The 23090-nt window shown below is 38.7% G+C and overlaps 1 protein-coding gene across 1 annotated transcript; it reads right to left on the reverse strand.

Moving 5' to 3' along the window:
- Positions 1-537: 537 nt before the first annotated feature.
- UPF3A (UPF3A regulator of nonsense mediated mRNA decay) lies at positions 538-22640 on the reverse strand. The gene is made up of 10 exons (XM_080612734.1): positions 22380-22640; positions 20336-20442; positions 13328-13434; positions 11437-11535; positions 11236-11346; positions 7875-7930; positions 7625-7783; positions 5629-5789; positions 2919-3213; positions 538-832 (listed from the first exon to the last, which is right to left on the reverse strand). The coding sequence occupies exons 1-10, from the start codon at positions 22608-22610 to the stop codon at positions 659-661; spliced, it is 1500 nt and encodes a 499-aa protein (XP_080468860.1). The 5' UTR covers positions 22611-22640; the 3' UTR covers positions 538-658.
- Between the last annotated feature and the right edge of the window lie 450 nt (positions 22641-23090).

Raw genomic sequence — 23090 nt, forward strand, 5'->3', positions numbered from 1 at the left:
TAACAAGGTACTTGAACCTTTACTAACACTGTACCTAACACTACAGTTAACTGAACACCAACGTAAACACACTGAGGTACAGATACCAATGGACACCTCTTACAGCTGTGCAAGCCGTGGGCCCCATCCTGCAAATACCCCTGGCTCCAGAGCTTTCTCCCAAGGCTGGTTCCACTCTGTCCCACTGCAGCACCCAGCAGCAGCCCCGGGTTCTGCCAGCATTTGGAGGACAAGGTCCTCTGACCCTCACGTCATGCACCAAACGCATTTAAAGTGCCTCAGATTTCAAAGTGATGAAAATTAACCCTTCATCTCTTCAGGCTTGAAAAGGTGAAATAGCTTCTGAAAAATCTTATATAAATACTTCTCTAAAACTATTAGAGGTTTTCAAAATAAATCTAATAAAATATTGAACTGCTTTTAAATTAGGCAAATGGTGTTTGCACTGCTTTTGTAAAAAAGCAACAATATTCCTTTGCAGTAAGTTAAAAGTTTCCAGTCACTCTTTCATTCACTTTACAGAAAGTAAGAGGCAGAACTACGCTGATTTTGTTGATGCAGTCACCTGTGGAGTTCTGGAACAGCCCCATGGGGTTTTTGTGTAGTGACACTGAATCTTAAGTTCATCCCTTTCCACAAGTCTTTCCTCCATTTTGTTTTATTCTGGTTCTTCACTCTTCTCAGAACACCCTCCAGCTGAATTATCTGCCTCATACCTTTTATCAAGAGCATCTTCGACAGGTCTCCCACTGCAGTCATAGGTTTTACTTGTACATCCCATATGCGTTCGAATGCGAGCTCCTGGCTGGTATAACTGCATGGCTGGGCGATCCTGGAAGAAAGGAGACATGGTTAATACTCTGAGAAACCTCTGAAGGATACATATGTGGGATTTTAAGTGATGAATGTTTGTGAAGAAAGCAGATGTTGTGTTAAATCACTTTATATTTCCTCAGACCCAGGAAAAAAATGGAGTATAATGAAAATTGACTGAGTCTTTAATATCTGTCTTGCTTATAATGCTATTCTTGGGAGCCAGGCATTTTGAATAAGTGAAGAAAGCTGTAAAATTTAAAAGAACCTGTGATACATGATCATGCCCCTCTGCTCTCATGAGACCTCACCTGGAGTACTGTGTGCAGTTCTGGTGCCTTCAACATAAGAAGGACATGGAGCTATTGGAGCAGGTCCAGAGGAGGGCCACGAGGATGATCAGGGGACTGGAGCACCTCCCATATGAAGACAGGCTGAGAAAGTTGGGGCTGTTGAGCCTGGAGAAGAGAAGGCTGCGTGGAGACCTCTTAGCAGCCTTCCAGTATCTGAAGGGGGCCTACAAGGATGCTGGAGAGGGACTCTTCATCAGGGACTGCAGTGATAGGACAAGGGGTAACGGGTTTAAACTTAAACAGGGGAAGTTCAGGTTAAATATAAGGAAGAAGTTCCTTACTGTGAGGGTGGTGAGGCACTGGAATGGGTTGCCCAGGGAAGTGGCGAATGCTCCATCCCTGGCAGTGTTCAAAGCCAGGTTGGACAGAGCCTTGGGCAACATGGTCTAGGGTGAGGAGTCCCTGCCCATGGCAGGGGGTTGGAACTTGATGATCTTAAGGTCCTTTCCAACCCAAACCATTCTATGATTCTATGATTTGACATAAACAAGAAGAAACAGTGCTGACAATTATCAAACACAGTATTACAGGTGAAACTCTGAAAAATATTGCTACCTTCACTAACATCAAGAACAATGGCCTGTACACTTGCAATTCTGCAAATGAATAACAAACACAAGCATAAAAAAAAAAAAGACAAACCAGAACAGTTTAGCAGGTAACAACTGGAAAATTATCCTATACTAAACTTCACCAGAGTATGTTTTATTCTTGAAATTTCAATATGAAAACACACTGTTTAGAAACTCTGTTAAAGGAGTCTTCCTACATAAGAGTGTTTACTCTCACCAGTTTTTTAATGTTATTAAGTAACCCATTCACCAAACTCTGAGCTTTCAAACAGCGCATTTTAAGACAGTGGCAGAGCACTGAAATTGTCCTAAATCAAACCATACTAATTTTCAATTGCCTTCATAATTTGAAGTCATTCTAGTCTGTTGTTCTTTCATTTTCTTATTCTCAAAATGCATGTTCCCTTTTTCTTTCCTTTTCCTTCACCTTTGTCTTTTTCCCTCCACTTTGTTTCTCCATCTCTTTAGACCAGATAACAACGTTCACTATTGGGCCATACAACCAGATTATTCTAGGTAGTACTCTGTAGTATGGTATGAAATGTCTGGCATCCATCTTTCTGCATCACAAACAGCTGCATAAAGTTAGATCCTCTTGACAAGTAGTGCCCACTGAAAGTTTATGGTAAAGGGTCCAAATGATTTTTCATATCACAGTACCTTGCAGTTTGCATGAAAGCTAGCACAACTCAAGAATTTGTGCATTCACACCCTCTCTACACAATGGTCTCTGAATTAGCTATTTATTTAAGTTCTTAGAGTTCCTTTACCAAGCAATGCCTGTCCAATCCATAATTCCCTTACGAGCTGGGTAATCGAAGTAGATTTTTAAGACTAGGATGCCACTTTCTTTAAATTTCCTTATAGATCAGAAGTATGACTCTTTTTAATATGCTTGTAAAATACAAGGCTTCCAAGAATAGCATTCTAAAAACGCTAGGGTTGAAAGGAAGATAGAAAGCCTTCCCTATATATTGTAAGTATGAATGAGTGACCTGTAACCTTATTTTAGCTGCTGTTGTCCTCTGATAACAACAGAAAGAAGTCTGTGTTTGAGTGAAAATGAAAGAAAGAATTGCTTTTTCTGAAAAAGCATCTTCATGCTGAGTTTGAAAAGTAAAATCTGTGATCTTGAAGAATATTTAACTAATGAAAGATTATCCTAAATGAATAAAAGAACCTTATTTCTTATGCGCTCCTTTGTGGATGCCATGTCATCACACTTGTCCTCTTTACCCAGTTTGTCTACTGCCTCCACAGTGAAGCTGTAGTTGTAGTTCCCTTTCTTTCCTCTGTCTTGATTGTATCCTTTCCCCCATTTCAGCTCTTCTTCATTCCTTCTCACAAACTTGTCAAACTCATAGTGAGCTCTATGCTTTCTGCCATCATCCAATCGATACCTTTGTCTCTCAGGTTCTTTTTCTCGAAATCTTCTCTCCAAATCTCTTTGCTCTTTGTCACTGTCATTTTGTGACCTATGAGTATGCATAAAAAGAGAGAAAATCCAAGCAATTAACAGAAAAAAACCCAAACCTGATGAAGATTATAATACAAAGCCTTTGCTTGACTTCAACAATGTTTAGATCAATTGCATGGAAAGGCTGTTTTCTTCTCATTAGAAAGGGGTTAGGTGCAATTTTCCCGAATTCATGTACGTCCAGCCCTAGATGATGCATTTAGTTCAAAATAGCGGGCAAAGCTTTACAACCAAAATCAGATGGCTGTGCAACTGTTGTGGAAGGCCCATTCTTCAATTTTTATCCTTTTTAGCAATCCCATAAATAGTTCCTCAATGCTCTGCACATAAACACATGCTTTATGATTAGCTCTCATGGCCTGTTCTTGAGGTGACTCATGTACGAGTAAACCCTTGAATGGGAACATTCAAGGCCTGAAGGAACATATATCAATTTGTAAAGTTCTATGTCTCTATTTAACAAAAATTATTCACCAACATTACAACCTGCAGAAGGCATTTGTGAAAATGAATAGTTATGTTCCAGAATTTTGTTTATTACGTCTCCAAGTAATTTAGCCTACCTTTTCATATTTCATTTAGGCAAAAGACCATTACCTTACCACAACATAATACTTAATTTCTGCTATGCTGCAATGGGTTTATATTATCAACATTATTAGTCTGCAACATTTTGCTGCCTGTCTGATACAATTCTCAGCTCTCTCATTCACTTCATTGTTCCTGTTCAGCAAGCAGGTGCTTCTCTCATACAGCCAAACTGCAAATAATGAAGAAAGATTACAGAATAGATTGAACTTTAAAAGGAGCACAGACACAGGCAGTTTCTTTTTATATATTACATATGGATAAAAAAATTGAAACAGGAAAGTTGCTTTTGACAGTGTGTTCACGTTTTGGGAATCAGCAGACAGAATCAGGGAGAGTGGTGATTTTCTAATGGTGTAGTGATCAAATAGTGATATGCTTCTCGTTTAGAATGGTTTCATATCAGTAAAATTGTATCTTTTTGTATCACTTCTTTATTTAAAAAAATAACAGAACTGTGAAAATTGTCAGCCTCTGCCATGAACTTGGGCATTGTTGGGGCCATCAAGACAGGGGCCCCATCTCAGCAAAATCTGGAGGTCAGCAACAAAACCTGAATGACAGGTAAGTTATTCAGCATCTCAGAAGTCTGTGCTTGTGTCAGCATAACACATTCACCAAGTGGAAGCAACATCCCAGCTGTCACAGGTATGTGAATCAACCATAGTTAGAGAGATACTGTACCTGTAGCATATATATATATAATACTATGTTAGCTCTCAAGGTGTGTGTGTGTGTAAGTTGTTTTGTTTCATGTTTAATATGTTATTCTAGACACTAACTCCAAGTCCTAGCAAGGCTCAGAGCATAACTTTCCAAAAAGCCAGGATGACACATCTCAATGTGTTGCTGTAGCGTTGTCTGGTATCTGTCTCTTCCCCTGCCTGTTACTGTGGGTGAGGAAGGAATGGATGTACCTGGAGGTGGGGAGGTGACAGGGATACAAACTCCAGTTCAACAGTGATTAAAGTACCTTTCTAAAATTGAGTCATAGCAAACAGGCAGGCAAGAGAGGAAACAGTGAGGTAAGCAACTACAAAGTAGAGACACAAGAGAAATTTACACAGACAGAGAAAGAGAAAGCAGAAATTAATGGAAGTAAAGGGAATGGAAGCATACTTCTGTTTGGTAGAGTTTCAAATCCCTCTGTGACCGTGTACATTCACATACCTACTGCGGTTTTAGTCTGTGGTAGAAAAATATTGTTACTGAGCTTTAAGATATGGTTTCAAACAGGTAACTCAGTCTCCTGAACACAGAGCTGTAAGTTAGTTTATTAGTGATTTCTGAGTCAGTGACAAAATAGTTTCAATTTTAATTTTTGAGCCAGCTGAAATAGCTCATAGTTTGCAACCTAAGCACATCAACTAATAATCATGATGAAATGAGCACTTGGAAAGACAAGGTAGCACTTACTGTACCTGCACAGTCAAAAGGATTCTGGTTTGCACCTGGAAAAGTAAGGCATCTTAGCTAATTTAGTTTGGCATCAGTAATGGAAGGAAGGCCTTACCTGAGCTCTTGATGAGGAACAGGTGAAATAACAATGAAACTCTGAATGCATTTCATGCAGAAATCCTTCCAATCTGGGATTTCAAAACATTTCACAAATAACAAATTGCATCCACTAATACTCCCATCAGTTCAGCAAGCTGTTACTAAAAACCTTTTACAAAAAGGACAGTGAGAGATTTGGTCACACACAGAATGAAATCAGTTCTTTGCTGACAAAACACGAGTCAGTGCACCAGTTATATCCTCTTGAAGCCTTGAGATGAAAGCATTTAGGATGTAAATTGAAGCCTAAAAGAGAAATATTACTTACTTTTCCTTAAGGTCTTTTAGTGAACCCTCCAAAGACTTGGATCTTATACTCCCAGATGCAGATGATTTTTCCCATTTGTTTTCCTCAATGTCAGCTTCTTCACCTTTTTCTTTGTGCTTTTCACTGGCCAGTTCATCTCCTCTTTCAGGCTTCTTGAGAAGCTAAGGGATATTTATTTACATTATGATGTAAAATTACTCTCCTCTGTTGCAGCAGACATTTTAACAATGTATTAAATATATTGGTGGCATATTAAGATTTTAAAATATCTTATTTAAATGATAGGAATGTATTTTACAAAGTTTTATTTATTTATGAAATTTAAAGTTATTTAAAAATGGCAGTCTACTTTTGCTGAGGAATGAAAGTTATTACCAGGCATTCAACTGCACACTTTTAAATATGCTGAGAATACTGGAGAAAGCACTTATCTACTCTCTCCTGACTTGCATACATAAAGACATTATTATGGTCTTTGATTTCTTAGAAATCGGATAATAGAGCTCGATGTTATTGCCAATTAAATAAGAAGTAGAACTTCTACCATACTACAAAGAGATCAGGATTAATACTTCACTCCTTGAAATACTATATATAAAATGTGTGTCACGTGAACTACTTTGGATAGACTGGCATATAGAAGTATGTCCTTAGTATAAATAGACCTTGACAGCAATACACACTGAGGAAATTATTATGACATTAGCAGAAAAGGCTGCATTATATTTTCACCTTGGAGATAAAGATTTTCAAGAAGCCTCTTCATTTCCTGACAAATAACCCACATAGGGCTTGAGCATGTCTAGCATTACAGGAATAATCCTTATAGAAGGACCATATCTCTTAACATAGCAGGAATAAGCAGAGCTTCTCATAAGCCTTTTCATTTCGCCAGTTTTTCTGAAATGAGCACAGGTTATTCTTCTCCAATATTTAAAACTTCTCTAATGTTTCTCTCAGGTAACATTTTCCTCTTCTGTCAGAGATAGAGCTAGCTGTTACCACAGATACATCTGTGGTAACCACAGATAGGTTACCACAGATACATCGTAAATACTGGGGGGTTTTGGACAACCACTTTGAGGAATACATTTGAAGGAGTAAGTCTCTTTCTTCTGAACTTCTAGAGTGGTTTCTTATGCCCAGATATGAAAAAGCTGTAATTTGGCTTCAGAATTATTTTTATACATTCAGGTGAAGGAAACTGTTATCCAGAAGAAAAAAGAAATAGATCTGTGGCTTCTCCACACGAGATCTGGAGTGAGTCTGTGTGTCCTTGCATTAAGCTACAGCCTCTTACACCAATTTTCCTCTTCAAAACAGCCTATAAAGCTTTTCCAATACCACAAAATTTAGTTCAGATGAATAGGTTGTATCTATGTCATCTTATGCAAATAGGGTTTTAAATGTCCAGAGTTAATAGCACAAAATACACCTGCCTAAGTGAAACCATTAATAACACATCAATTCAGACTGTTATTAAGGCAGCACAGCCTGAAATTATCATGACTTTGTTATAACTTGGTTAAAGCATGCTATTAAAATACGTAAGCTCAGAGCATAATCACTAAAAACTCACTGCAGACATGGCTAGAAGATTTACATGACATGAAGTATTAAAGCCATATTTGCAATAATCTTCCAACATGCTGGCACAGAACAATTTGGTTCTGCCAGGTTATGTCAGCATAGAATGCAGCAGTGCTGTATAAAGATATCTGAGTTACCTGCCATGACTGCATCAGCACTTTATAGACTGGTACCTGAGTAACTGATAGTTACTTAGTAACTGATAGTACTGGTAACTGATACCTAAGGCAATCAGTTCCACTTTCAAACACTGTTACTTAGTCAAAGTCCTACGTTACTTTCCCTTCCAGTCAGAACTGGTCTGGTATCTCCACACTATACTGTAGTGCACTAAATTAAACAGTGGGATAGCAAAGGAAGTTCTGGATAATTTCAGCAGAAGAACATTATGTTTTCATTGAGGTACCTTGATCCTTATTTCTTTTTCAGAGATTTTCTTCTGCTTCTCCACTTCTTTTCTTTTACGTCTTTCTTCTTCTCTGCGCTTCCTTTTCTCTTCCTCCCGCAGACGTTTCTTCTCCAGTTCTCTCCGCCTTCGTTCTTCTCTTTTCTCTTCTCGTATTCTCTGAAGAGTTCAAAATGATTAATTTTGAATTGTCCAACAGAAAACCATGTGAAACGTAAATGTTGAACTTCAGGCAAAAGTCTGAACGTACCTGCTTTTCTAATTTTCTATTTTTAATATATTCCAAAAGGGGTGTTGTTCTTCTAGCTAAAACACAAAAAATTTGTGATATAGTGTTCAACTCCTAAAATACGTACTCATTACTTTAGTACTAACCCCTTTTTTCCTAGCTTGACCTGCAAGGGAGCTAAATAATTAATAAACCTATTTGTTTTACGTATTTTTGAAGGCATTCCTATCATACTGCTTTAGAAACACTTTGTTGCTTTTTTGCTGTTAGAGTTAGAAGCAACAGAGATAAGTTGCATCTTTATTTAATGTTTAAGTAAAACTCATATCTTTTCAGTTCAAGACAATTTTTTTTTCTCTTGCTCATCAAACAGTTATTTCACAAAAAAGGAAATAAATGTGTTCAGAATCTGTTCCTACCATTTAATTTTGTACATCGAAACCCAGATATATTGCTGTTCATATGCAGCCCATGTAATCTCATACAGCACTTTTCAATCCCAGGTTTCAAAGTACATCATGAGGGAAGCATTTTCATTCTCATGCAACATTTCCACTGAACTACCATTTAGCATTCACCTCTCCATGGGAAAACAAGATAAATAAGAGAGAAATGGTTTGTCCCAGCAACACAACAAAGTATCAGCAGATTCAATAAAACTCTGGCTTCCCAAATAGCAAATCAAATGCCTCCTCTGCTGGATCATACAGCTAGTCTTATGCTATAGAGCTGTCTCCACACTCTGAAATCTAGCCTAAGTCACCTGCCTGAACCATCCCCAAATTCTACAAATACTCAGAGAACATCAACAAATTCTGTATCATGTATAGCATTCATATTTTACAGCTGTTAGTCACAACAAATTTTGTCAGTCTTAGATGTCCCAGGATAGAGTTACAAAAAATGTTTACTACTAGAAGCTACTCTACAGTTATGCATAGGATTCGTCATCAAACCTGAAGAAAATTTCACAACTGAAATGCATGGCAGGATTTGGAAGAAAAAAAATGAAAGAAAAAAGGAAGAAGTAATAATAATAAAAAAAAGTTTCAATATATTTGAAATGGCACAGCTAAAATCTAGACACAATTAATCCCAAAACATCTAAGTGTTTTTCTCTTGAAAGTGTGAATATCCTGAGAGTAACCCATTCATTAATGATAAAACCTTGTTACACATTTATGAATGAGAAGGTTTGATAGGATTCAGTATTTATTTTTAGCAAATATCAATGGTCAAAAGCAACAAACAAAACCTTCCCTACCAGGCCCTCAAGACCTGCATCTCTGCTTCTCTCTCTCCAGCTCCATTAAGTTCTCCTGTCTGAGCAGTGTCTGCTTCTGGGCTCTTTTACATGATGAAAGTGATCACAAATTTTAATTGGAGGGCCTGGGGAAAGGATAAGCTGCACTGGGAGTCCAGAACTTGACCCTAGCCATGACTAAGGCTATGGTGCAAAAGGTTTACTCAGAAATTACAACTGTAAGCTCAAGGGAGAGAGGCAGTGTGATAAGTACTGTCAGAAGAGGAGGGCAAAAAAGAATGTTTCTCAAACCTGACTATCACCCATCTTATTTACAAGCCTTACTGCAAATAAAAATCTAACAGGTTTAACAGGTCTTTCTTAAAATATTTAAGAAATTTTAAAATAAAATAAACTACAAAATGAAGACATCTGTCAGCAGTGACTTTTAATCTTGCTCTCTACAAACAAGCCAGAAGAATGAGCTTATTTTCATCTTGTTACAGAGAAAATCTGCTGTATCTCTGTCATGTGAAAACTGATGAGCTAATGTATCTGACATGATGCATGAAACATGTCGGTTTGCAGTAACACTACCTGGAAAAATCTTGAGAATGTGAGGCCCAATTCTGCCAACAAAGTCCTAGGCACATCTTTCACTGACTTCAGTAGGAGCTAACACCTTTAAAACTGGACATACAACTAATCCTTCCCATAATTCTCCTATAAACTTGCCATAATTCTGCTATCCACTGCAGTTTTATATTGTTAGCAATAGCCATAGTTTTGAATAGCAGAAAAAATAAAACAACTGATTTGATATCCTGTGATTTAACAGAAACCAAAAATTAATACTCCTAATGTAAAGCAGCCTTCAGCCAACATTCTTACTCAGAAATCTGCAACTCTCATGACTAATCCTTTTTGCTGATACAATATTTTTAAGTTTGTAAATCTTTCTTGTAATTGCAAACTTTCTGTGAATTGTAAACTTCTTGGAAAATTTGGACTGCTTTTACTCTGCTGTCAAATACTAGGGAAGATTTGGAGCAAATAAAAATTGTTGGGAAACTTCCCTATCTAGAACTACAACAAACAAGTTCTACTGATAACACGATTATTTAAATGTCCACACTTCTTACATTTCCATTTCCTCTAAATTTAGTTACAAAACTCTCCAGTCAACTCTCAAACAACAGTAACAAGTGATGAGAAGAAACAGCTTCAAGTTATGCTACAGGAGGTTTAGACTGGATACTGGGAAAAATTTCTTCAACAAAAGGGCTGTTGTGCACTGGAACTTGCTGCCCAGGGAAGTCACCATGCCTGGAGGCAGTTAAAAGATGTTTTATGTGGCACTTAGGGTCATGTTTTAGTGGTTGACTTGACAGTGCTAGGTTAATGGTTGCACTCAGTGATCTTAAGGGTCTTTTCCAACCTAAGTGATTCTATGATTCTCTTCTTATGATTCTAATCAAAAGAGGAGGCTACTTTTACACTGTAAATAAATAATATTGAAGGTTGATTTTTCTTCCTATTCAATTGTCATGTCTAGGGAAAGACTAAGTGTTCTGCATGTTGTCAATTAGAGATACAGCACATCACATCACTATTCCATGTCATCCTGAAAGCTGCATAATAGCACTGAAGATTTCAGTGTTGTTCTTACTAAAGATTCCCCCCAACACTGTGAAACTCATGCTGCATGCATACAGAAAACAAGGTGTTGCCTTACTTTCAAAGCTTTTGCAGAATCTTGACCATGAGAATAGAGAGATCTTTCCATGTTTCTCAAGAAAAGCAGCTAGTACCAAGGATCAATTGTTAAATAACCAGCTATTTTAGCTTTTTAAAATAAATCTTCCACCTTTTAATACATCTGAAAACATTCAGAATTATTAAGGACCTATTTCTGAAGCTACTGTGCATGCAAAACTTCCAGTAAAGTCAACTGATTCCATGCATAGAGACTTAATAGGTGGGGTGTTTCCTGCCACAACTTGGCTGGATAACAAAAATTTAACTGCGATAGTCCCAGTCTGTTAGACTGAACAGGTCAGCTCTTGCAGGTAATATAATAAAGATAAAAAAATAAGATACTTAATATTCTCAATAGAAAGAAAAATCAAGAAAACAGACCAATGAGTTCCCTTGTTTTGGCCTCAATCTCTCCCAAAAGAATCTCGGGATTGGCACAGATTTTCTCTTCATCAGCACAATAACTCTCTAAAAATTTCCTATATTCTGGATCTGTGAAGAAAAATTTTTGGATTAATACTTTGCAGTGCATCACAGAAATGGAATCCACTTTCCACTGGGACACCAAGAAAATATGTTTACCATCTTCGATGCTCCCGGCTTTGGCATCTTTCTTCTTCAGCTTCTTTTTTGAAATCTTCTGGAATGGAGCAAATTCAACCACTGCAGGATACTCCAAACCTTAAAGGAGATCAGCGCTTAATTTTGTGAGAGGCAAACACTTTCCCCATATTCAAGTAAGATTTTCAAAAGTCTTGAAACTTGTGTTGGCAGTCTAACTTGAAATCAAAGGTGAATGATTCTACAATCCTATCCAAACTTCTAATAAAATTATTTTAGATTCAAACCAAAATACATTTGTATTTTAATTATATATTGCAACATTGAATAGTTTTGGACATGCTAACAAAAACTGTCAATATGATGATGACTACTGCGGCACAGTAAATTTCTTGCATTACCATTTATAATTCCTTTTTAATTCTTCATTGATTAGAAAAACTTACATAAAATCTCAGCCTGACAAGTGGTAAATACTTCTGGGAAATGAATCTGAAACAGATGAGTTGCTTCTGTAAAGTTTTGTTGTCAAAAAGCTTAAAAAGTAAATAAATGCTGGGTGATACACAATAATAAAACGTACCACCTTCTTTTAGAACCATAACTGTAAAACTCAACATGTAAAACTGTGTGAAACTTCTTTCTGTTTATGATGGACTACGCAACTTCTTGACTGTGTTTACTGGCATGGATTCTGTTTTTAATTTTGCCTTAAACATTGGATTCTTCTTTAGACTGGAGTCAGAACTGTGTGTAACTTTTGAATTCTGCCTGGTTTCCACTTGCAGCAGGCCCAAGATTACACTTTGCTCAAGTCCACTGAAAACCAGGCTTAAATCTGTTCGAACATTTGCTAACCTTATTGAATCTGGTAATCCTTGTTTTAATTTTAGCCTCATAAATGCAATGCTGACAGAAGCCTCACCAGAGTGTATATTTAATCAAAACCTGTGCTCTTTATTTGCACAATCAATCATGCTGAATCAGCCAGCTGTGTCCATGCTCAGTTTTGTAATATACCGAATATCCTGGATTCAGTAAAGCATAACACCTAAGAATGTGCTTAATTTGGGAACAGTGAAGTCTTGGCAGAATCGTAAAAATAGTTTCTTTCTTTTTTTTTTACCTAAAATACACACAATTTGAAATCTGGGAATCACACACTGTGTGTACAGAGTAGACAATGCCTACAAAAGAAACCCACATGCTCACTTCTGTTTTATACAATCCATGCATTTTTTTACAGAAGGTATGCGTGAAGGAGGCAAGGAACTTCTAAAGGGAAAATGCCATTTCTTGGCTATGGCAGTTTCATGCTACTGTTAAGAGACCTGGATTTATCCATACCTACATTACAGAGTTTTTCCTTACTATTGGTCAAACTTTTGCAGATTGAATGTTCTAAAGATGGCAACCAATTTTGTCGCTTTTGTTCATGGAACTCCAATCTAGATACCTGCAAATGCGCTAAATCATCAGGCCATACATATCTCAAAGTGGGCAACCAAAATAATGAAGTCAAGTTTTCGTCTTGCTTTTTCAAAATGGGAATAAGTGGCACAACTTTATCCCACAGAAATACACTGCAGATGTAACGATTCATGCTTGCATTGTGTTTAGTTACTGTTGTGATGTATTGTGAAGTTCATATAAGGATCTTAGTAAGATGTTGATATCATATTGTTTAAGGTATAAGAATGCAGATAAAGCATGCACACCACACAGACAAGCAAGACTGTATGGACAAATATATTTTGCACTTCATCATTGTTCAAGTGCTAGATTTTAATATATTTTTAGGCAATTAGCTGTGTATCGAGGAAAAAAAGACATAACTAGCAAAAAGGAAGCAAATGGATGTTCTAAAATAGTGTATGTATATATGCACTTAATGTCTTACAAATAGTCCAACCTTTATTATCAATGAAGACATAGCCATCAAAGCGATCTCTAAAAAGAAGGATGTCCTCAGGATTTCTAAAGTTAATGTATGCTCTTGAGTAGAGATGAGGATAAAGGCTGCAACAAGAAACAATTTTATTTTCTGTTATTTACTATTCTGTTCAGAACTACTAAGAAAGTAGAATTAGAAGGATCACACTGCAATTCTCATCTTCTTTGAGAAACAGCTACCCTAAACATGCATATTGAACTCTTTACATACACAAATCTAATTATATATATATATATAACAAAAATTAACTGAACAACTGGGTTCCCACATGCAACTGTGACATTTATTCTGAACTGAAACAAATACTTATAGCATATGCTTCCATTGTGCAGGATCAAAGCTTTAAGTCTCATATTTAATGATTTAAGAAACAGGAATAACAGCAGAGCTTTGGGGGAACTTCTTGGTCATGCTAAGGAAATCTTTTGTCACTGAAACAGGAGAAAGCAAGTAAAAGCTCCTCGTGAAAGGGCAGTTGCCATGCTGTCACTGTATTTAGAGAGATTTCTACTTTTAAGAAAGATTAAATAACCCAGTAATTGGCAAAATAATCCACTGAATTACATACAAATAAATAAACTCAATCTGACATACACCTATATCAATAGATATGCAATGTCTAGATGTGAAGAACGATTACTGTGAAAATCCAAAGCATTTCTAGCAAAAGAACAGGTACTTACCTAAACTAATTCTGATTCTTCAGGAATTTATTGGCAGAGACCTCACTCCAGGGGTAAATGTTTAATGTGCCTAATAAAAACTTCACGGTTGGCATACCATCAACCACAGCGAAACTGAGTTCATGCAATTTAATGAATTATCACCCATCAGCTGTTATGTGAATCATGGCATGTACATGTTTTAAATCCCCGCAACTGTGATACAGCGAAGTTTGGCTTGAACTATCTTCAGTGAATTCCGTGATGGTTTTGTATTATTCCAGGTTTTTGAACACACCTGAACACAAGCCTGTAACTTTAACACCCTATGCTCATAATACTATTATGAACATGGCCAGTCTTCAGACAAACTGACAGCCAGCAGCAGGAGACAATAAACACACATTTCTGCATTTCAATCCCATTGCTATTTCAGAGATTTCATGACGAGTGAAAAAGAGCAAAAATACTGGTTGGATCACAGGATCCACAAATGTGGCAGCTCAAAGCAGCACAGTTACTACAATCCAAGTAACGTTTTCTTTTACAAATGGGCCTTCATATGGATTTCATTTTGGGTGATAGAAGGTGAGTAGCAGGTGATGAAGAGCAGTGCTGTCTATAACTAACTAGTGATTTTGTAAACCCACCAATTTTATGTTTGATATTGTAGCCAGGAGGAATGTTTAAAAAAAAACAACCTAGGTGTATTTTTTAATTTAGATGTAATTTTCACTTAGCTGCAAATACCAGCTATGGAGTGATTCTACAGCAAGCAGAAGATAAGACTTCTAAGGAAGAGCTATTTCATCCATATATGCTTTTTATATTTTTATATTCTAGGATGGGAATACCATAATAGTGTCAGCAGGTACCCATAAAAATGCCTGCTAGGGCATGGCTGGGGCTATGCTCCTGACACAAATCAGACACTACAGGTACAGCATGCTCCCTCATCCACCACAGCCTACACTAGTGCCACACAGCTATGGGCCACTTGAAAGCACCCTTCGACAGCTTGACTAAGTAAGCATAGATGCACATGGCTGTGTTTTGTCATGGGGTTCTGCAAACCATTCAGAATTCTGATCAGATATGCAAATCTCCAGTCTGTGTATGCAACACAAGTTATCTCAAGAGCGGCTGCAGAGCTAACACCAAGATGCAAAGCAAACAAAAGTTGGTTCTCATATGAGTCCAAATTAGCTGTCAGGGTGCCCAGTGTATTAAAGCCTGATCACTGAGTGTTTCAGACCCCTGCCTTAGACTTTCTGACCCAGCAGTGTGCCTAAAAAAAAATGCATAAAAAGTCACTCTTGAAATGGGAAACTACTAAATCTAGCAGACTGAATGCTTAGCACTGGCTTGCATACTAAACACTGTCTCTCATTCCATGTTTCAGACATCTGACTTCCAAGTGCTGCTCCCCTCTCTGGATTTCATCTTTTATCCACTGAGAACTCACCTGTGTAACTACACAGCAAAGAATGCATGGGGCTTCACAGGGCCACAGGCACCCTGTGACTAATACCCTCTCCTACAAAGAAATACTCCTGCTCTACTCCTGCACTTTGTGTTCAGCAGTTGCTGGATAAAACACAGCTTTTGCTCTTCAGAAGTTTGCCTTCCGAGTCCCACAAAAGGGGCACTGGGCTTTGTGTGCCTCCTCCTTTTTCAAGGAGCACAGGTTTCATTCAGGATTTGAATGGGGTTTGAGGTCGCGCAGTTACGATCAGGCAGCTGGTTTTATTTTGCCATGTTTGCTGTCTATAATGCTGCTTTCCATCCATATCATGGTTTGGACAGATGCACTGCATGTGATGTTGGTATCTCTGGGACATCACTTAGAGCAATCTAATGGCAATAACACAGATGGGTCTGACTGTACACACTTGTCCAGTACAACACACTGTCTTTAGTTTTTGCTGTAAATTAAAGGGTATTCAATCTTTTAGGTTACATGGGTTTCCATAATACTATTATCTCTTTAAGCCCTTATTTTTATACTAATTTTAGTAACAAACACATTCTAACAGTTTGTTTCTACAAAATAAGTTTTAACACAACTGTGTAAAAAGCTTGGTATACACAAAAGCCATTTTAAATAGGTATCTAAAATATAAATAGCAACATGTAAACTACAAAAACAGCCATCACATCTTAGTAAAAATACTTATCTATCAATCATGGTGTATATAAACATATACATGGATAGATCTCCATGTGTAAATTTTGGAGTGCTAAATAAACTCCTCCATCCATTTTTATATTACACAGTAAGTTTTGATCAAATGAGTAACTCATCATCTACATTGTCATGCCAAGCTAAAATCCATGTTTGTCTCTCACCTTCTGTGGTCACTCACACAGCTGATGGAACTGGCACAATTTTAAATTAGTCTTCCCTTTTTAAAAGTGAGCACAATTTGCCCAGCAAAGCAGCATCAGTTGTGATGACAGACTGTCACTCATTCCATCTCCAGAACTTAGTAGTGGTGGTTCCCTTGAAGATCTAAAGATGCTGCCCCTTCAGAGCTGCAGCTCCCACATGCCATCCTATAGTGTTAATGCTATTTGCCTACAATAACCCTAAGCAAAACTTTAGGAAGAAGCTATGGAAGGAAAAGGAGTGCTGTCTGCAAGAAGCTTTATCACTGTCTGTGATACGTGGCATGGCATTGACTATTTGACTGGCCTTCATGTGAAGCAAAGCTCCTGTTCAGATTTCAAGGGGTATTTGAGATAAAAAAAAAAAAAAAGGTAATATTTTGGAGTCTGAGAACAAGATAGACTGTCAGGAAGGCAGAACCTTTATTATCAGCTATGGATAGTGTGTCTATTCAACAACCACTCCTAAAGGTCATAGAATCAGTGTTTTATTTGCACTTTGATGTCAATATACAAGAGAGAATAAATGTAATGCAGTGAATCAGATGGATCTAAAAGAATGAACAAAACACAATGCAAGTCGCTTTCTGAATTGATTTTACTGAAATAGATATAACCAAGAAAGTGTGATACATTAATGACATTACTTAATCAAATGAAACCTTAAAAAATTTTATAGCTTGCCTCTAATAAGACATTGTAAACTTAAAGATGACCTTTAAACTGCAAAAACAGATAAACTGGAGTTGATACACGTCTTTCGGTTTGTCCTCTAGGTGAAATGACCTTGGAAACAAGAATGTAGGAACAATTATACTCAGACCTCTCTAGTGCTCTTTCCAACAGCAGCTAGTAGAGGATGCTTACAAGTAGATTGTTAAAAAGGAGAAACTGTACACTGACACTTCACCTAATACATCATTTCAGTTACTTGCAGTCTATGGACTTCGCAATACGGAACTTTTTCCTTGTGTTCAATCGGTTTTCATAGGTAAGTGTCTAATTGCTCCAGAACCATTTTCAACCTCCATAATTTCTGGCATCAACTTTTGACAAGGGGCTCCATGGTTTAACAAGGTGTTCTGCAAAAAAAAAACCCCCAACAAACAAACAAAAACAACACAAAAACCAAAACACAACCAAACAACAAAACAAAAACCAAGTCCGTATTCCTCAGAAATCTGAAGGAGCTATTAGAAAACTCTGTTATCCAGAGTTTCACATGACAGGGTTATACTGAGAAAGTACAGCAAATTTGTCTGCTCCCACATCAAAACATATGCAGGCCCCTTTCTCTTTCCAACAAATAGATCCTCTTCACTAAGTAGCTTCTCCAAACCATTCTCTTATTTGATAACATGAAATCTGCTTTTAATCATCTATTGTTTTTATTATCACTGCATTCTCTGGATTGGTTGCCACTATGCACATGGTACACGATCTAGAAAAAAGCTCATCAGTGAAAACCAGAGGACACTGTAGAGAGAACATGCCCACTTTGTACTGTAGCTCTTCCTGCCAGCTGAAATGGTGTGAAAACACATACAGAGTCTTCTGAAATTCTGTGAACAACAGCTTACTGCAATACAATGCTTTATACTCAGAAAAGAGTTCTCCAAAGGATAAGAGAAGACTAAGACTCAGTGGATTAATCTTGTCTCTAACTTACAATTTCTAAAAGTTGACTTTATATTCTTGAGTGTGTGAACATGTAAAGAGTTAAATCATAAACAGATGCACATGGGTATGTGTCAGTATTCAAACAAAGGGGGCAAGGTGATCCTGGGCCAGTCAAAGAACAAATAACCAGTCAAGCCAATACTCTGCAGAACTGCAACTAAATGCCTATTGAAACTGTAAAGTTTGATGAAAGAAGTTGCAGCCATACAAACCTTGACAGATTAATCCATTCTGAAAAAACATACCGTTAGTATGAAAGTTTAATTTTTAAGAAGCAAGATGAAGAAAAAAAAAATATGAAGCAGCTCATGCTGAAAAGTTCAGACTTATATGAAAACACTTTTTTTCTAGAAAGTTTAAATTTTTGAAGGCAGAAGAGAACGTGAATCCAAAACTCAGGAGAGAGAGAACATTCTTCTCCCAGATCATTATTTTATTACAGGGCTCATACATAAGACTAAAGGGAACTGAAAATCCAAGTAACACATATATCAGATTCCATTGTTAAAAAAATTAAACATGTATATTCTTTGTTTGCTTGAAGTCAGGTAGCAAAACCATATAAGAAATACAGCTTTATTTTCTCCAGACTTTATACTTTTAATCACCAAGATCTGCTTTTCAAGGCAAATGATTTTTTTTAGTGTTTTAAGCATGTCCTCATCCCTCTACCAGAATAAACTACTGTGTAATACAAGCAATCTAACAAACTTTTTAATACGTACATACATTCTGCCCCTAGCTATATGAAAGTACACGATGAATAACACAGCATGAGAGAAAAAACAGTTTCATCAGTAACCTGACATGGGTGCAATTAAATAAGTGGGCAGTAAGATTTCTGATACTCAAAAAATCTCATGACATAAAAGCAGAGAGAAAATGAAACTTCATATGGACAGCTGTTGTCAGTGCCTTCTCTCTTCTACGACGGCTGACTCCCTAAATTCCTATGCCAACAACTGTTCTGGAAAACTGTAATCTTTTAAACTGTTTTCTGGCATTTGTGTAGCTAAACACACTGAGGACAGAGATGCTCTTCTTCAGAGAATTTTTGCTTTGCCTTTGATATTTTCCCCATATGAAACGAACAGCTGGGACAGAAGCATTAAAGAGACTCATTTGGAAGTACAGATGACAAACTTCAGAAGAAAAATGTGAGTAACTACAAAGACTTTCAATCATACTGAACGCTTCTCCTTCCTAACAGCATATCCTTTGTGGTTCTACCAGGAAATCTGAAGCACCAACTATTTTTTTTGCTGTGCACTGTTGTAACTGTAGGTCACACAACTGCCATAAAGATTCGCTAAATAAGACATATGTTTCTTTCTGACTGTGGAACTGACTCTGACAGATTATCTAGTCAGACTTAATCACCTAATAACATAGTGCTGGCAAGAAGTGGCAGCACTTTGTCAAACAAAATCAACCCAGGAACTAGACCACTCTAAGCAAAATTGGTCACAAGCAAACCCCTACACAGGAAAGGCTATCTGCTCTGGGTGGGGTCACCCCTACATTTAGAAATTGGTTAGCAATAAACACCCAAGATCCCTCTGTCATCAATCGAAAGAATCTTGTGCCAGTGGAGGGTGATTCAGGGCACGCTAAGGCTAAGACAGGCAAGAAGGATCAGTTTTCCAGAAAACACGCAGATGTAGCATATAGGGTATTTTGTTTATTTCAGTGGTTAAGTTCCTTCTCTTCTGGAAATTGTTTTGTTTGAAAGGGAATTGTATTTTACTATGGTGATACTAAATAAATTATATAAATATAGCAGCAATTTTATTTTAGTTTTGCATGAGACAAAAATGAATAAAACTGTATTATTTGAAAAACACATAAAAAAAATACACAAACATGTAAGCAAACAAAGAAATTAAGCTCAAATGGCACTCATGAAAAGAATTCCGTGATGTCTGCCCTAGGTTGAATCTTTCTCACAGCCAATAAAACAGCCTGTTGCATTTTACCAATGAAGGTTAAAAGAAACATCAGGGTTTCAAACCAAATTATGCCCTATTCATACACAGAAATATTCTGGTTTAAAAATCACCAGTGTAAAAGAAAAGAGCAGGATGCACTGACTCTGCATATGTAGCCAGCTTTTCAGAAATATTTTAAGCAACCTAACAGAACTAACAAAAAGGGAAAACCAGGTGATTTGGTATGTCCAAAATATCTTAATTTGGTTTTAAGCACCTGAAAACCTACATAAACAGCTCATCCTCACCTGGGATCAGCAGTGCAAAACTCAAAATAATCATGGGCAGGGAGAGGATGTAGCTGTTCCTCCAGCTGCTCCTTAGTTAGACAAGGAGGAAGGCGTCGAATAACTACCTGCATATATGAAAGAAAAAGGAGATTTAAATACTGTAGAAAGAGACTAAACAAATCATGTGACTCCTCCTTAAAAGCTGTTCCCTGAATAGTGATTTACCTTCTTGGACTTGCTGACAGGTGGAACAATTTCCCTATCTCAGTTTCTGCTAAGGCTGTAAAACTGTAAGGTAACTGAACTATTCTGATGAAGAGCTTGAGAACCATTGTAATGTAGCCAGTAACAAAATATTTTAACAGATGACCAAAATAAAGAAATACATACTAACAACACAGCATCAGTATACAATTTACAGTACCTCTTAAACTAACTTTTAAGTCTTTCATTACAACACTAGCTTTGTGTATTAGGTTTATGTGTCCAGGTTCTGGCAGCAGGGGCTCCAGAGTGGTCTTTGTGAGGAGAAACTGAGGCTACCCCGTGCTGCACACAGAAGGTTCCAGTGGACCCACTGCAGGGCACAGCTCAACCCCTCAGCCAAGACAGTGGCATCTCTGGGAAAAAGTATTTTAGATGGGACGGAAAAGGCTGCACAGCAGCAGAGGATTAAGGGGAAAAAGCAAAAGAAATGGCCTTGCAAACATCAAGGAAAACAAGGGAGGGGAGGAGATGCTTCAGGTGCCTTGAGATTACCATGGTGGGGACCCCCTGCAGACCATGGAGGTCCACAGTAGAGCAGATATCCACCTGCAGTCTGTGGAGAGCCCCATGCCAGAGCAGGTTGATATGCCCTGAAGGGAGTTTCAGCCTGTGAGAACCCATGCAAAAGCAGGTTTTCTAGCAGGACTTGCAGCCCACAGAGAGGAGCTCAAGCTGAAGAAGGCTTATCCTGAAAGACTGCAGCCCATGGAGAAGACACATGCTGCAGCAGCTCGTGAACAACTGCAGTGGGTGGGAGGGACCCCTGCTGGAGCAGTTCATGAAGGACTGTATCCCATGGCAGGGGCCTCACGCTGGAGCAGGGAATGGGTGTGAGAAGGAAGGGGCAGCAGAAAGGAGCTGTTATGTTCTATCTACAACCCTCATTCCCCACCCTCCTGCACTGCCTGGGGGCACGGGGGAGAGAGCCTGGGAAGGAAGAGGCCAGAAGGTGTTTTAATCTTTGATTTCTTTTCTTTTACTTAGCAATAAAATAAATTTTCTTCAAGTTACATCTGTTACGCCTGTGACAACACTTTGTAAATGATCTCCCTGCTTCTACCTTAACCCATGTGTTTTTCTAATCTTATTTTCTTCCCCTGTCCTGCTGAGGAAGGAGTGAAGGAGCAGCTAGCCAGAGATCTGACAGGCATCCAGTCAACCCACCGCATTCAGGTAAAAGGGCCAGTAATGAAGGCCAGCAAACTAAACAAAAACCTTTGGGACACAACGATAGCGGCACAGAAATCAGTAAAATGGCCATCAAGCTTCAGGCAATCTATTTCCATTTCTTAGCACTACCTGGATTTAACTCAACTTTTAAGTGATGGTGATTTTCAGTTTTTCAATTTAGAAAACGAGCATAAATCTAATCTTGTACTACTCTATGTAACGCATTCTTTGAAAGGTGCTAGAATAAAGCAAAGGAGAGAGAAGTGCTCTGGTCTATGCAGGCGCTGCTTTGCCACAGCAACGACCAATCTCGATTTCTGAAGCACTAAAGATGACAAGGAACGCTGCCGGGGATCTCGAACACCTGAGTTAACAGACACCCTCATTCTTCAGACGAACCAACATCCGTTTAAACAGCTGAATCTCCTGAAATTAAGCCTCGCTCTGTCGAATGGGGCCTACCTGCGCCGTGCTCCCCACTGCAAACTTCCTCTGGTCCTGCCGCATCTCCCACCGCAGACGTTCCGCTCCCGCCTCCCCCCACCCCAGGGGCGAGCCCCAGCACCGCCCCCTCTCCCCGCTCCGGTCCCGCCGCCCGCCTGGAGCTGCGCTCGCGCCCGCTCACTTTGCTCAGAGCCGTTTTTTTCTCATCTCGTTGTTTACCCGGCGCCGGGTGAAGCGGCGGCGGCGGCGGCAGAGGTGAGGGCGGGGAAGGGGGTGGTGGCGGCGGTAGCTGGTTTGGCGGAGCCTCTGTGTCGCGACGCGGAGACTCACGCCGCAACGGGATGTCCATGGGCCACTTCTCGCGGCCGCCACCCCTCATGAACCCCGGCCCAGGCTCCCGCTCCGACCGCATGGAGACCCCACTACCGCCCGCAGCCAAGCGGAAACCTCGCGAGAACTGGCCTGTAGCGGGGAGGAATCTCGCGAGACTTCACTGGGAGGTGAGCGGGGCTCTGCTGCCCCACCCGGTCAGCGGTCGAGGCTGTGAGAGGGGCGTGTCGCCGCCATTGGTGTCTTCATCCGCATCCTGCCTGTTGCCGGTGAAAGGCGCTTTCAGGAACCCTACTGTGCCCGTGGGGAGGGAAGGAAAAATTAGTTTGTTCATTTCTCTCTTGTCATGGAGATCGGAGCTGTCATACCATCAGGTCATAACTGGGGAGTGCAGGAAGAAATAGTAACTTTTATCAATCTTTTAAACTATTTTGTCAATTAAAATTGCACTATAAAAGGTAAAAGGAAACAACCTAAGGCTTATATTCATGACTGATGTTAGGCAAAAGACCCAGTGTGCAGTAGCAATCTTTTGCTGTTACTTCATCCATCTGATGGCCTT

This window comes from Psittacula echo (assembly GCF_963264785.1).
Source record: "Psittacula echo genome assembly, chromosome: 3".
Taxonomy (NCBI): Eukaryota; Metazoa; Chordata; class Aves; order Psittaciformes; family Psittacidae; genus Psittacula; species Psittacula echo.

Bases quoted from the DNA above. Each gene is read 5' to 3' on its own strand.
- UPF3A (XM_080612734.1), bottom strand. From the start codon at position 22,610: ATGCGGTCGGAGCGGGAGCCTGGGCCGGGGTTCATGAGGGGTGGCGGC. The intron at 13,435-20,335 runs GTGAGGATGAGC...TTCTTGTTGCAG, and splicing joins TTTTGCACTGCTGATCCCAG to CCTTTATCCTCATCTCTACT. The intron at 7,784-7,874 runs GTACGTTCAGAC...TGAACTCTTCAG, and splicing joins ATAGAAAATTAGAAAAGCAG to AGAATACGAGAAGAGAAAAG.